We start from the raw sequence: 15624 nt of genomic DNA, 5'->3' as shown, positions 1-15624 counted from the left end.
TCTGACTAAGGTAGCGTAAAGCTCAGCGTTCCATCAAGAGGTGCGGCTTTGTAGCTTACCAAAATCGTACCAAAACATTATTAAATATTTTTAGGCGCCGTGTGTAATGTTTTGTGTTCTCGGCGTGGCGCAGTGCGAAAGTGGCCGTGCCCAACCTGAGGGTCCCTGGTTCAATCCCCACCTAGTACCAACCTCGTCACGTCCGTTGTGTCCTTGAGCAAGACACTTCACCCTTGCTCCTGATGGGTGCTGGTTAGCGCCTTGCATGGCAGCTCCCTCCATCAGTGTGTGAATGTGTGTGTGAATGGGTAAATGTGGAAGTAGTGTCAAAGCTCTTTGAGTACCTTGAAGGTAGAAATGCGCTATACAAGTACAACCCATTTATTTATTTATCATTTAATTAAACATCAAAGTTTTGGTGTTGCTTGCTTACGTGTGTACTTGCTAGCATCGTTATTGAACAGGGGCTTCAACCTGCAGTGTGCCCATATGTTTTATGTGTGACTTCCATCTACTGGTCAAACTTATCATTACACCTTGTCGCACATAACATTGCTTTGAGGTCGGTAAGTACAACCAGAATTAATACATTCACTAGGTGCACCAGGTTATAAGGCACACTGTCCATTTTTGAGAAATTGAAAGGATTTTAAGTTTGAAAAATATGGCAGGTGCTTTTATTTTCCATTTTTGGAGTGTTTGGGACAGAATAGGATAACTGTATTTATCTGACATCGACAAAAAGTCTACATGCCTTCAAAAGGAACTCAAATATTTACTAGTCTGTTGTTTTCTTGCAGAGGCCTTCGACTTGGTGCTGCGCCACGGTCGTAACTCCACGTTGGCCATGCTGAAGTCCGAGTTCCCCGCTCTGGGAAGCGGAGCCCAAAGCTCAGTGGGGCAGCTCTTCCTGGACATGTCCCTCTACATCCTGGGCTCAGACTCTACAGTGGACCACATGGTGGCAGTGCTCTATGGCCGCTTTTTCCACCTGGCCTACCGCCGCCTACTTGGAGGCAGTGGGTCTGTATCTGAAGAATGTGCTAGAGAAGCCTGGAAAGACTCAGGAGCTTTTGGGCCGTATCCCAAACTTATGATGACCCGTCTGTCCCGCTCGCTTTTAGCAACACGCGTCTTCTTGCAGGCGTTGAATCTGGGCATCGAGGTGGTTAATACCACAGACCACCTGCGACCCAGTCGGGACTGTGGCCGAGCCCTGATGAGACTGTGGTACTGTCCGCAGTGCCAGGGCTTGCTGGGGCCTCCGGTCTGCAGAGGGTTCTGTCAAGCAGTGATGCAAGGCTGCCTAGGAGGAGCGGTTGAGGTGCAGCCTCATTGGAAGACCTACGTCGATGGCTTGGGGAGGTTGGCGGCGGCCATGAGTGGGGAGCAGGACATGGAGGCTGTGGTTCTCAGACTGCCAGCTATGATCCGGCTGGCTCTCAAACACGCTGTGAATGCACGCAGCCGTCTCAGTGTTGTGGTGAGTCCTGCACACACACACACAATAATAGCCCAGAAAACAGACTGACCGTAGCAGATTTGTGTTTAATGAAGCTGGATTTAACAACTCTAAATTTAATGAGGGAAACAGTTATTTTACTGTCTCAGTGGTTATAAAATAAAATAATTCAAGCATATACTCACCAGTCACACTTGTTTGGACCAAAATAAAAAAAAAAAATCATCTCTTTAGAGCCAATGGTGTGCACATTTTGAACAGATTGAGTTATATTTTTATTACTGGATAAAAGGCTGCACGGTAAAAAAAGATGATAACATGCATACGATGAGGATAGCTTTTGTAATGACTTGACGACGTCTGGTGTCGTTTGAGATGTCTCTAAGAGTGCCACACACACACACACACGCATACAAACACACAGGGACGAAACTTTATTTTTTATTTTTTTTTCCATATTACTTCTGTCATTTCAATGGCGGTTCATGTCTCTGGTTCCCTGTTGCATTCACATTACAGCTCAAGTAAACCCGGTTACAATTAGAGCAGACTAAAATCCACTTCTCCAAGCATTCACAGTCCGCTTGTTTGATGCTTGCTCGGGTTAAAGCTGCTTAATAAACTGTTACATTTCACCTTTGTGCCTTAAAGGCCTACTGAAACCCGCTACTACCCACCACGCAGTCTGATAGTTTATATATCAAAAGGGAATAAGCGGTAGAAAATTTGGATGGATGGATGGATTTCCAGCTCTGTTCACTCTTCACCACAGTGATGTGATACACCAACTGCATTACTGCAGATGCTGTGTTAATTTGCCTGTCAACGTCACACTCCCGCCTTACCTCACTCATGAAAGGCATCCCATGATACTCCTCCACTTCCGGTAGATACTTTACTCTAAACCCAGTACATTTCACTCAAATGGAAGTAAAAGTGTGTCCAGGGCAAACACAATAATGGATAAAGGGATGGAACATTATTGTCATCCCACTTAAAAAGTACAAAATTACATTTTCAGTACAAAGCCGTCCAAGAACAGAAATACAATTACAGGGTGAAATGATCGGGAACACTGAGTCGTCACATGGCCGTAATAATAAGGTAATAAAAATGGTAAACATGGGAGGACGAGGAGAGGAAACTAAGCTAAACTAAGGAACTAAACTAAACTCCTGGGTGGGGTTAGTTAGAGACCAGGAAAAAAACATTGAGCAAACCACATATACATATTACGACATACAATTGGAAACTTGTAATAAGGGGTGAGGGAGCGGACATCCGGCCAGAAGCTGCCACCCACTATAGGCCTCTGCTCCGATATCCATCCCACCACATGGGGTGAAGCGACAAAGGCATGGGTTGTGGGGTACGTGTGTTTGTAGCGTTTATTAGCGTGTATGTGTGCGAAAGACTGCAGATAACCTCTGTTCCGCAGCCTTGGTGCACAGCCACTCAGTCCAACAAAAGTCAACAAAGCCAGACAGGGAAAGAGTTTGCTGCACTGTCCTCTACAGGACTCTTGAAGCAACAACCTTGCCAGGTTGCTTGCAGCCTGGGAAAACAATCCAAAATAGAATGTTGAGCAAGTGAAAACAAATGTAAACTTTTCACTCTGTCTATTTATGGTCCCCAAATTCATACTTTGCCATGCAGAGCAGATGGTGTCTCCAAAAGGTTGTCCAGTTTGCGATTGAGTCCAAAATCACCAAAGTCTGAGTGCCCCCAGCTCTGCCCGCATCCTACAATCATTTGTGGCAGTTTTAGAGTACCCTGGATGGCTGCTCCAATCAGTTATTATGATTCCGAATGGGTAGATATCTTCAACGTCCTTGACTGAAAGGGTCACCACGTGGCACTTGGCTTCTACCAAGAGTCCGTCTTTTGTGTAAAGCAACAAATGTTCTGTCAGGACAGGTAGAATATCCCAAACCCGATATCTTGACAATTTTGCTGAGAGGCCAGTTGTTAAATTCCATTGTTTGGATTTTGGAGGGCACTGCAAAAAGAAGCTACAAAGAGACAAGACAAAACAATGAAGCGCCAGGAGAGGGAAAGGGTAAGCGTACGTATTCGATGAATGCTAGAGGGAAGGTGTAAACTAATAATAAATAATAAACATAATAAAAAACAAACATATTCCTTTACGAATAGATCTTCTGACTATGCAATTCAAATGGAGCCTTAAAGACTTTCTGATACAGTTTTTGTACTGGATAGTTACGCTTTGTCTTGTATCCTAAACTATGTTGTGACCGCTGAGTTAAAAGCAACCTTTTCAGAGTCATAAAAAGGATGAATAGAGGAAGTGACTTGGGTCATTATTTTAACAAGCATTTCTTTCCTTGCTGCAATAAAAATCTTGCCAACAGCGGTGACCCGTTATGTGTGTGTTCTATTCCAATAAAAGCGTCAGGTTTGTTCAGTGCCCACAAGTGAAGTCAGGGAGAAGTGCCCATGAAATATGAAGGCTTTTTTCTACCACAGCAACAGAGCTGGATGTGTGTTTGCGCTTGTATATCTGGTGAACTTTTCACTCTCACACCCTGAATCCCCACAGTGACCGGGTTTCCACTCAGAAGCCATAATTTATTAACTTGCAGGTTGACCTCACTTACTTCGCATCCTGAGACGCTTTTTCTCTCTCTCTGTGCAAAGACCCTTATTTAAAATGAAATGCCATCACAGTTCCAGTCAGCACACATGACTTTAAGCTGGGACCATGACACAGATTGATTTCACTATAGGATTACAGCTGCTACAGTGTGTCAGTGCATCGCTGCGTATTGTTTGTGGTCCAATGTAATCTTGCTGAGACATCCCATGCTCAGGGCTGTCGTTGAAGGAACGGGACCATTGTTTCTCTTACTGCTAATATTGTCTACCCAAAAAGTCACAGGAGAAAATGATACTGCTTGATGCCTTCACCCCATATAAACATTTTAAAAGTGGGCAGAAATAAGTGGGAGATTACAGCATACTTACTAACATTTTAACTTAAGTAGGTTTATGTTTCAACGCATACACTTTTAATAAAAATAGTGTGAGGATTCAGCCTTTTGAATGCAGAGCAGTGATTGATTAACTTTACTTCAAGGGATCTGATCAATTAAATGACTTGCAACATTGTCCGTTCAAGTGTGCTTGTTCCCTGGTAGAAATGATTCCCATTCCCTGGTGACCCATTGATGAAGACAAAGAATGTGTCTTAGACCCTTTCTACACTAAACCGGCTAAGGTTATCCAGGGTGAATCCCACGTAACCTTATCCTTGTCCACACACACAATGGTCGTTTAAGAAAATGCGCACGTTCTTAAATTACATTTAACTTATCTGAACAATATCCAGTGAGTGTTTCAATTACCGTATTTCCTTGAATTGCCGTCGGGGCGCTAATTAATTTAAAACCTCTTCTCACTCCTGCGCTTACCTAAGGCATGCGGTAAAAGTAAGCATGCACTAATTATTTTAAAACCTCTTCTCACTCCGGCACTTACCAAAGGTATGCAGTAAAAATTGGAGTGTGATGTAAGCTTAGACCTTAAATCCTACTGAATAGCTCTTAAACTTCTTCCCTTTATGCGATTTCAAATTACCGGTATTGAAATCAGCCTCCTCCATTTTGAAAATGATGACAGGGGAAGTGTCACTCGTGACATCACAAGTTTGACCAGGCAGTAATACGAAGCATCTACTAATTATTTTGGGAAGCGAGTATGACCTGGCAGTAATTCAAGGCAGGCGCATACTATATGCCCTGCGGCGTTTCAAGGAAATACACTAATTGGTATCCAGTGTGCTGTGGGGCCTTATTGTAGTGAATCACACCTGAGCCATCATAAATTAATCAAATCTTTAATAGACATGTAAAAGTATACAATGTGACAAAGAACATTTTATAACTATCAATCTCGGGATGTAGATATCTGGTCAGGACACTCACTCTTTTGCCTTCACCTTCATTGTCCATTCGTTTTTGGTGACTTTATATACACTGGACCTAGACGTTGAGTCCGCGACATACATGGCGAACAATAACTGATCCAGTCTGCTTTGCCAGTCCAAATGCATTCAATGTTTTTCATAGTCTTCACTGGACGGCCAGGTTATACAAAGCACACGCTTCCTTTTTGTAATTACAGCCAGTTTTTCGGTAAGTAGGATCACAGCTGACCTGGACATTCGAAAGTTCTCTTGCCGTCTGAGATGTGTGGTATCCGAAATAGCTGGAATCGCACATTTCCTTTACTTAAGGTATTCATGTGTGATTTCCACAAGCCTCTGTACATTTAGAAGGTCTGGATGACTCGCCTCCATCTTTCCAGTGGTTAGCTCCGGTTGTTATGAAGCTGGCTGGGGCGCGTTCTTTCTTACGTCACTTACAATTAGTGCACCAACCCAAAAAAACTCAATTTTTCATGACAAAAAATAATAATAAAAATAAATAATTATTTTGAGTTCCTCCCGGATGGCAGAGCTTCTCACCCTATCTCTAAGGGAGAGCCCCGGGGAAGACCCAGGACACGTTGGGAAGACTATGTCTCCCGGCTGGCCTGGGAACGCCTCGGGATCCCCCGGGAAGAGCTAGACGAAGTGGCTGGGGAGAGGGAAGTCTGGGTTTCCCTGCTTAGGCTGTTGCCCCCGCGACCCGACCTCGGATAAGCGGAAGATGATGGATGGATGGATGGATGGATGGATAATTATTTTTAAAATACACCCCCCCCCCCCTTCCGCCGGGCCGCGGGAATAATTATCAAGCATTGACCGGTCCGGAGCTACAAAAAGGTTGGGGACCACTGGTTTAAGGGGTTATCCGGCTTAGTGTGGACATAGCCTTAATTGACCTGCTTCCACATTTACATTTACATTTTGAGATCATTTCTGGTGATGTTGTGGTGCATGCTTCTGCCTTTCATTGCAGAAGATATAGGTTCTTTTCCTGGCCAGGTTTGCATCAAGAAGAGTATCCGATTTGTAGAACAGTCAAACTGTTTGAAAAATATTTGCCTGCCCCCAGCTTTGCCCCTCAGAATAGATAGCAGTGGTTCAAATCTTTTATTGTATTGCTATTAACTGTTGACATTTTATACCTTGCCCAGTTAAAGTTTAACTCAAAAGCTAATAGTGAAAAATTTACAGAACTGTTTTTTTTATATATAGTGGGTGCTGTCTTTTTATGAAATAAATGAATTAAATAGAAACAAGGGAGCCCCGGTCGGGGTGTGTCTCACTTATTATTATTTTCATTGTATTTGAGCACTCTAAAGCAGTTTGGGGAAGAATTCTCCCAATAACTCACAAAAACATAGTTGAGGGAATTGATTACAGAGTAAATTTTATGTAGTGAAAAAATTGGCCTCCAGCAAGAAGGGCACTTTTCAAAAGGGGCAGGCGCTTGAGCACCACTAAGGGTCTATCTGTGCACGTGCCTGCATGCATACCAGCCTCAATCATCGCTATGTTTTCAACATCAAATCAAATCAAATTAACTTTATTTATAAAGCACATTTAAAATTTACCACAGGGGTAGCAAAAGTGTTGTACAATGGGCAGGTTAAAAGATAATACGAGAACCGAGCAAACAACACAACACAAACAAAACATGATAAAAAATAAATAAATAAAACATAAAAACAGGTTCACAGCAGGTGTATAATGGGGCGCCATTGCAGGATGGATATCATTCAGTGTTAAAAGCCAAGGAATAAAAGTATGTTTTTAAGAGAGATTTAAAAACAGGAAAAGAAGAGGCTTGTCTAACACTCGGAGGAAGGTCGTGCCAGAGCTTGGGAGCAGCAGCGGCGAAAGCTCTGTCACCTCTAAGCTTCAGCCCTGTGTCAGGGACCGTCAGTAGCAGCTGATCAGCTGATCTTAGGGATCGGGTGGGGCAGTAAGGCTGAAAGAGGTCGGAGAGATATGTTGGCACGAGGTTGTTTAGACATTTAAAAACAAATAGAAGGAGTTTAAAATTGATTCGATAACGCATAGGGAGCCAGTGAAGGGACGCTAATATAGGGGTGATGTGCTCACGTCTGCGGGTCTGTGCTAGCAGACGGGCAGCAGAGTTCTGCACGAGCTGCAGGCGGGCGACGGAGACCTGGCTAATGCCTACATACAGGGCATTGCAGCAGTCTAAACGATTCAAGATAATGGCGTGTATTAATTTCTCGAGATCATGTCCTGACAGAAGCGCTTTCGCTTTTTGGCGTAATTGATAAAAGCTTTTCTGAACGACGCTGCTGATTTGTTTTTTGAATTTAAAATCTGAGTCGAACTTTACCCTCAGGTTTGGGACACAGTCGCTGAGATACGGGGTCAGAGTGCCGAGGTCAACGTTGTGGGAAGGAGAGCGACTTGGACCGAACAACATAACTTCTGTTTCGTCTTCATTTAGACTCAGGAAGTTAGCTGAAAGCCAGGCTTTGATGTCGTGCAGGCAGTCAATGAGACGTTGAACTGTTATTTTGTGCCATTGGAAAATACATCTGGCAATCATAGTCTACATAGCAGAAGAAGAGGAGTGAATAAATATTACAAGTTGTTTGCAACTAACTGGTTGGGACAGCACTCAACTGTCAAAATCTGCACCCTCAGGAACAAAGTGTGTACTAACAGAAGTATTTGATTTGAGAAATAAACACTATTAGGTGGATAACATTTTTGATGATTAGGAGATGTCAAGATCAGGGAATATTTGCACTTGCAAAAGCCGTGTACAGGATGGACTCACCAGTTGCTCAAGATGCCTAAGCTATGTTGGTCATGTAAGCACCAGCAAATCAAGAGGACTTCTTCAACAGACTTATCACGCATATTCAAACATGGCTCCATCACAATGATGGAAAGACTAAAACCCAGTGAAGCCATAGAGGCATTGTCACTCATTTTGAGACCAGCGTGCATGGTGTCGTGAGGATTGTTTTCCTGCTACAGTTTACCACAATTACCAGGGCATACAGTACAAGCTTCACTGCTGCATACATTTCCAGAGGCCATCAAAACCAGGAGGCATGGCATCCTGACCAAAGGGTTTTCCAATATATCGATTCATAACCCACATGGCGCCCATACGGAAGCAGCGTTGTAATAATTGAAATCTTTCCTGACCCCATTTTTGAATTGCAATCACCTAATTTTTTAGATTAAGTCATGCCTTCTGGCTTCGACACTGTGTTCTTCACAGCTTAATAAAGTGGTGGGAAAAATGTGTCACCCTTGGCAGTTTCTATGTAGAGCAAGACCAATAATATGTGCCAAGTGTTACTCCTTTCAGTCCATTGGAAGTGGGTCAGGGGAAGTCTTAACATGAAAACCTGATCTAATATCTACCTTTGTTGTAGGATCACTTATAATGTTTAACACCGATGGAGCAATGAGCACACCTTAGGTATTGATTGTGTTATTGATAACATTACACACTGTATTTCTTCAGCAACCGTTTCTTTTTGGGTTCTTTCTGTCTAAAGTTACTCCAATAAAGCTATAAAGAAGATGTTTGGCTGGCAAGCCTCCTCTCAGGGAATTTTCTAGAGCCTGTTTTGTTTTCCTGGACAAACCAGGCTGTGTACTCTCATCGTATGAAATAAAGATAAATTAAATTATTAAACTAATTATTCAAATAATTGTATTTTGATTATTAATAATCCTTCAGGTAATTACATTAACAAAATATTCAATTTATCAAATACAATGATTTGATTACTAAATTAATATATTAAAGTTAAAGTACCAATGATTGTCACACACACGAGGTGTGGCGAAATTATTCTCTGCATTTGACCCATCACCCTTGAGTACCCCCTGGGAGGTGAGGGGAGCAGTGAGCAGCAGAGGTGACCACGCCCGGGAATAATATTTGGTGATTCAACCCCAAATTCCAACCCTTTATGCTGAGTGTCAATTAGGGAGGTAATGGGTCCCATTTTTATAGTCTTTGGTATGACTCGGCTGGGGTTTGAACTCACAACCTACCGATCTCAGGGCGGTCACTCTAACCATATAATTAATTGATAAAGAAGCTAATCGATTAAAGCACCAAATTTTAAGATGTGTTTCTATTTTTTACAAGCTGCTGTGCCTCTTTGTGGATACTTTGAAAACTGCTGCACTTGAGAGATTTTGTAAAGAATAGTTATTTAGTATTATTAATTGAAAGAAAGGCACATAAATTGTCGAAGAAATTATGACAAATATACATCTGAGCAAGGATCCTCAATTACAACTAGAAAAGCACTCAGAACGCAGACTTCTGCTAATCTCCCAATTGTAAAAAAGTCCGGAATGCACTCTCAAAATGTAATTAGTTGCTTCTGGTCTCATTTATGACATTTTCTGAAAATGTTATTGAATGTGCTCATAATTTTTTGAGCTATCTATAGTGGAGTGAAACAAATTGATTTAAAGAAACCAAGTGACGCCTCTTGTCAATCATCCACTGTCTTTGTCTCTGTGTGTGGAGGGGGAACCGCAAGCACACACACACAGAGGTCGAGACTCGTAATGTAAACGCAGGCCAGTGCGTCTGAATAATTTTTTTTCATGACCCCCCTTGGGGACATCATTTTTTTCATGTTAACATTTTTTCATTGCAAATTGAAATACAATAGATAACCTGTTAATGTATGTATTTATCAGTACAAACCACTCTGTGCACCTACATGCCACCGAGCTAAAGACTTGTGTGTTAATTTCTCACACTCCCCCTGACACCTTCACATGCACTCCCTATTATATAAGAACCACTTGTATAATGGGGATTATAACAATTTTGGAAATGTATGTATTACAATAAAGACTTGAATGTAATATACCTTTAATAACTCAAGTGCAGAATCAAAGAATGTGTACTAGACACTTTCTCCGCATAGATCAGGAGCTCTCAAATATGTTCTTTCGCGCTCCTTTCAAAATGATATCACACATCCCCTGAAATGAAATCCTACTGAGAACCTGACAATATTTATTTACTTATTTAATTATATTCTCATTATCAGTAAACTGAAGTGTTATGTTTGTATACTTGGTCATATTTCCTGGTTGAGCCTGTTAAGTAATTTGAGCGAATGCTGCCACCTAGCTGGATGCTTTTGTATTGTTCAAAAGTGAAAAAAGATGCTGTAAGTGTCTTGCCTGTCAGCCCCCCCTCATCATGCTGCCCCCCAAAATCCAACCATATATTTTTTTATTTATTTTACCAACTAACTTCCTGTCCGACAGACACACCAAGAGCTACGACTACATTGCCTTCTGGCAAAGGATAATAATCTGAACATACTATAAATATAAATATAACAACACAAATTTAACTCTTTTGAATAAAACCAATAATGATCATTCAGTGTGACTAGGATTGGAACCCTGGTTGTCTTGGCCAGAGAACAAGCATTATCATTACCCATTGAACTAACCAGTTATCGACATTATTTCCCTTCTGTTTATGACCATTTTTTGTAGAACGATACGGTTTGAAATGAAAAGCGATGGTGATCCTACTGAGGGATGACGACTTTGAGAATCAGTGTAACTCTGGCATCCAAACTCAACTCAGAACTCAAATATTGGTTTGTCGTGATGTCCAGCATGACATTGCTTGGAACTTGGAAGTTTTGCTTAAACTTTTAAAAGCACATTTTCTTAAAAGGCCAACCACAGAGCTTGTTGGTGGAAATGTGTTGCAGCATTGACCTAATTTATGTTGCGTATTCATACTTTTTTTTTTGTGTGTTTGAGGCACATTAAAGGCCTGATTTACTAAACGTGTATGTGTTCTAAAACACATGCACACTTGATAGCACATGCAAAACTGATCTACTAAACATGTGTGTGGTGGGCGAGGCCTGCGCACCTGCGGCGAAGCAGGGTGTCGTAAGACCGGCTTCGAAATTGGCGACAGGTGAGTGGATGACACAGCTGAAAGTGTTTGTCTAATCACCTGTCGCTCTGTTAAAGGCAGAAGTCGGGAAGCAGAAGTGGTTGGAATGGCGACACACACACACGAGCGAGAGAGCGTCAGACAGACAGACAATTGCTGGAAAGCACTTAAAGACTTGCACATTGCTAAAAAGCACGAAAAGACTTCATACATCTCTGTCAATAAAACAGTGTTGTAAACCTGGAAAGGCCTGTCATGTCAGTCCTTGGTGGTCCCGAGAACCCGGAAGCAGCAGACTTCTACAGTGTGCAAAGTGGATTGCGTCTGTTAAAGGCCTACTCAAATGAGATTTTCTTATTCAAACGGGGATAGCAGGTCCATTTTATGTGTCATACTTGATCATTTCGCGATACTGCCATATTTTTGCTGAAAGGATTTAGTAGAGAACATCGACGATAAAGTTCGCAACTTTTGGTCGCTAATAAAAAAGCCTTGCCTAAACCGGAAGTAGCAGAAGATGTGCGTGTGACGTCACAGTCTACAATGATGGCCACCAGCAACGAGAGCGATTCGGACCGATAAAGCGATGATTTCCCCGTTAATTTGAGCGAGGATGAAAGATTTGTGGATGAGGAAATTGAGAGTGAAGTACTAGAAAAGAAAAAAAAACTAGACGGCAGAGCGATTCAGATGTTATTAGACAAATTTACAAACCCCGTTTCCATATGCGTTGGGAAATTGTGTTAGATGTACATACAGTATAAATGGAATACAATGATTTGCAAATCCTTTTTTTTTACCCATATTCAATTGAATGCACTACAACGACAATATATTTGATGTTCAAACTCATAAATTAAAAAAAAAATGTTTTTGCAAATAATAATAAACTTAGAATTTCATGGCTTCAACACGTGCCTAAGTAGTTGGGAAAGGGCATGTTCACCACTGTATTACATCACCTTTTCTTTTAACAACACTCAAACGTTTGGGAACTGAGCGAACTAATTGTTGAATCTTTGAAAGTGGAATTCTTAACCATTCTTGCTTGATGTAAAGCTTAAGTTGTTCAACAGTCCGGGGTCTTGTTGACGTATTTTACGCTTCATAATGCGCCACACATTTTTGATGGGACACATGTCTGGATTGAGGCAGGCCAGGAAAGTACCCGCACTCTTTTACTACGAAGCCACGCTGTTGTAACACATGGCTTGGCATTGTTTTGCTAAAATAGGCAGGGCCGTCCATGATAACATTGCTTGGATGACAGCATATGTTGCTCCAAAGCCTGTATGGACCTTTCAGCAGTAATGGTGCCTTCACAGATGTGTAAGTTACCCATTTCCATCCATCCATCCATTTCCTACCACTTATTCACTTTTGGGGTTGCGGGGGGCGCTGGCGCCTATCTCAGCTACAATCGGGCGGAAGGCGATGTACACCCTGGACAAGTCGCCACCTCATCGCAGGGCCAACACAGATAGACAGACAACATTCACACTCACATTCACACACTAGGGCCAATTTAGTGTTGCCAATCAACCTATCCCCAGGTGCATGTCTTTGGAAGTGGGAGGAAGCCGGAGTACCCGGAGGGAACCCACGCAGTCACGGGGAGGACATGCAAACTCCACACAGAAAGATCCCGAGCCTGGATTTGAACCCAGGACTGAACGACCTTCGTATTGTGAGGCAGACGCACTAACCACTCTTCCACCGTGAAGCCCGTTACCCATGTCTTGGGCACTAATACACCCCCATACCATCACAGATGCTGGCTTTTAAACTTTGCGCCTATAACAATCCGGATGGTTATTTTCCTCTTTGTTCCGGAGGACACTACATCCACAGTTTCCAAATATAATTTGAAATGTGGACTCGTCAGACCACAGAACAGTTTTCCACTTTGCATCAGTCCATCTTAGGTGAGCTCGGGCCCAGCGAAGCCGGCGGCGTTTCTGAGTGTTGTTGAGAAATGGCTTTGGCTTTGCATAGTAGAGTTTTAACTTGCACTTACAGATGTAGCGACCATCTCTAGTTACTGACAGTGGTTTTATGAAGTGTTCCTGAGCACATGTGGTGATATCCTTTACACGTTGATGTCGGTTTTTGATGCAGTACCGCTTGAGGGATCAAAGGTCTGTAATATCATCGCTTACGTTCAGTGATTTCTCCAGATTCTCTGAACCTTTTGAGGTTTTTACGGACCTTAGATGGTAAAATCCCTAGATTCCTTGCAATAGGTCGTTGAGAAATGTTCTAAAACTGTTCGACAATTTGCTTACAAATTGGTGACCCTCGCCCCATCCTTGTTTGTGAATTACTTAGCATTTCATGGAAGCTGTTTTTATACTCAATCATGGCACCCACCTGTTCCCAATTAGCCTGCACACCTGTGGGATGTTCCATATAAGTGTTTGATGAGCATTCCTCAACTTAATCAGTATTTATTGCCACCTTTTCCAACTTCTTTGTCACGTATTGCTGGCATCAAATTCTAAAGTTAATGATTATTTGCAAAAAGAAAAATGTTTATCAGTTTGAACATCAAATGTTGTCTTTGTAGCATATGCAACTAAATATGGGTTGAAAATGATTTGCAAATCATTGTATTCCGTTTATATTCACATCTAACATAATTTCCTAACTCATATGGAAATGGGGTTTGTACTAGGATAATTCTGAACATTCCCTCATCTGCTTACTGTGTTACTAGTGTTTTAGTGAGATTATATTGTCGTAACTGTACAACCTGAAAGTCGGAGGAGTGTGGCCACGGGTGTGGTGACCGCCAGTGTCTCCGAGGGAAGCCACGTTTCTTGATGAGGCGAAGGCAGCCGATGCTTCCTCCACGGTAGCAGCAACCGATGGTCGGGGGCGGCCGGTTGGGAGGAGGTTAAGATAATCCGCAGCAGCCTCTTTGACAGGTGCAGGAGGAACGACGCAACTCTCCGCTGATGTCTACGATAAGAGCCGACTTATTACCACCATTTTCTCACCGAAATCTGCCGGTTGACATGTGATAGGGAACCATGTTCACTTGACCGCTCTGTTCCATAGTAAAGCTTCACCGTCATCTTTCGGGAATGTAAACAAGGGAACACCGGCTGTCTTTGTGTTCCTAAAGGCGACCACAATACACCACTTTCCACCTACATCTTTCTTCTTTGTCGTCTCCATTATTAATTGAACAAATTGCAAAAGATTCAGCAACACAGATGTCCATAATACTGTGGAATTATGCGATGAAAAGAGACGACTTATAGCTGCGAACGGTGCTGGACCAAAATGTCCTCTACAATGTGTGACGTCACGCGCACGCGTCGTCATACCGCGACGTTTTAGCATGATACTTCCGCGCGAAATTTAAAATTGCAATTTAGTAAACTAACCCGCCCGTATTGGCATGTGTTGCAATGACAATATTTCGTCATTGATATATAAACTATCAGACTGCGTGGTCGGTAGTAGTGGGTTTCAGTAGGCCTTTAAGTGAGCAGAATAAGGTGTGCAATCCATTTTGTGTCTCTGTCTTGAATAATATGTTAAATATATGCTGATCTTCAGAACGTCTACATTACTTGAAAGAGAAGATGCAAATATAATTATTAAGAACGTGCAATGTGATTTATCAACACTCATCATTGTTTTAGGAGCACACTGCGTTTTATTTAGCATGTGTCAGAAAGTCATGCTGTCTGACACAAATGCACACGGCTGCAGAATCAGTGCTTACGTTGCAAAAACAGATGATGGACAGATTCAAATCCTCCGTCCTATGTGTGTGTGTCAACATATTTGGACTGACAGAAATGAAAAATATTAGATTTATTGTAGGCTTCACGGTGGCAGAGGGGTTAGTGCATCTGCCTCACAATACGAAGTTCCTGCAGTCCTGGGTTCAAATCCAGGCTCGGGATCTTTCTGTGTGGAGTTTGCATGTTCTCCCCGTGAATGCGTGGGTTCCCTCCGGGTACTCCGGCTTCCTCCCACTTCCAAAGACATGCACCTGGGGATAGGTTGATTGGCAACACTAAATTGGCCCTAGTGTGTGAATGTGAGTGTGAATGTTGTCTGTCTATCTGTTTTGGCCCTGTGATGAGGTAGCGACTTGTCCAGGGTGTACCCCGCCTTCCGCCCGATTGTAGCTGAGATAGGCGCCAGCGCCCCCCGCAACCCCAAAAGGGAATAAGCGGTAGAAAATGGATGGATGGATGTATTGTCTATTCAACAATTATATTTTATAATTGTAGAGCTCATGGATGACTTCAGAGCTGATTATAATTAATT

At 42.4% G+C, this 15624-nt stretch overlaps 1 protein-coding gene across 3 annotated transcripts in view; it reads left to right on the top strand.

Moving 5' to 3' along the window:
* The window catches only part of gpc3 (glypican 3), a 375529-nt gene that overhangs the window by 193291 nt on the left and 166614 nt on the right, over window positions 1-15624 (top strand). For all 3 annotated transcript variants that reach the window (XM_061901683.1, XM_061901682.1, XM_061901684.1), the window contains exon 3: window positions 801-1483. In XM_061901683.1, the coding sequence (XP_061757667.1) occupies window positions 801-1483 (683 nt within the window). The remainder of the gene's footprint in view (window positions 1-800; window positions 1484-15624) is intronic.

This window comes from Nerophis ophidion, linkage group LG05, assembly GCF_033978795.1.
Source record: "Nerophis ophidion isolate RoL-2023_Sa linkage group LG05, RoL_Noph_v1.0, whole genome shotgun sequence".
In the NCBI taxonomy this organism is placed as follows: Eukaryota; Metazoa; Chordata; class Actinopteri; order Syngnathiformes; family Syngnathidae; genus Nerophis; species Nerophis ophidion.
The sequence above is the reverse complement of the archived record's forward strand: the minus strand, read 5'-3'. Positions and strand labels throughout refer to the sequence as shown.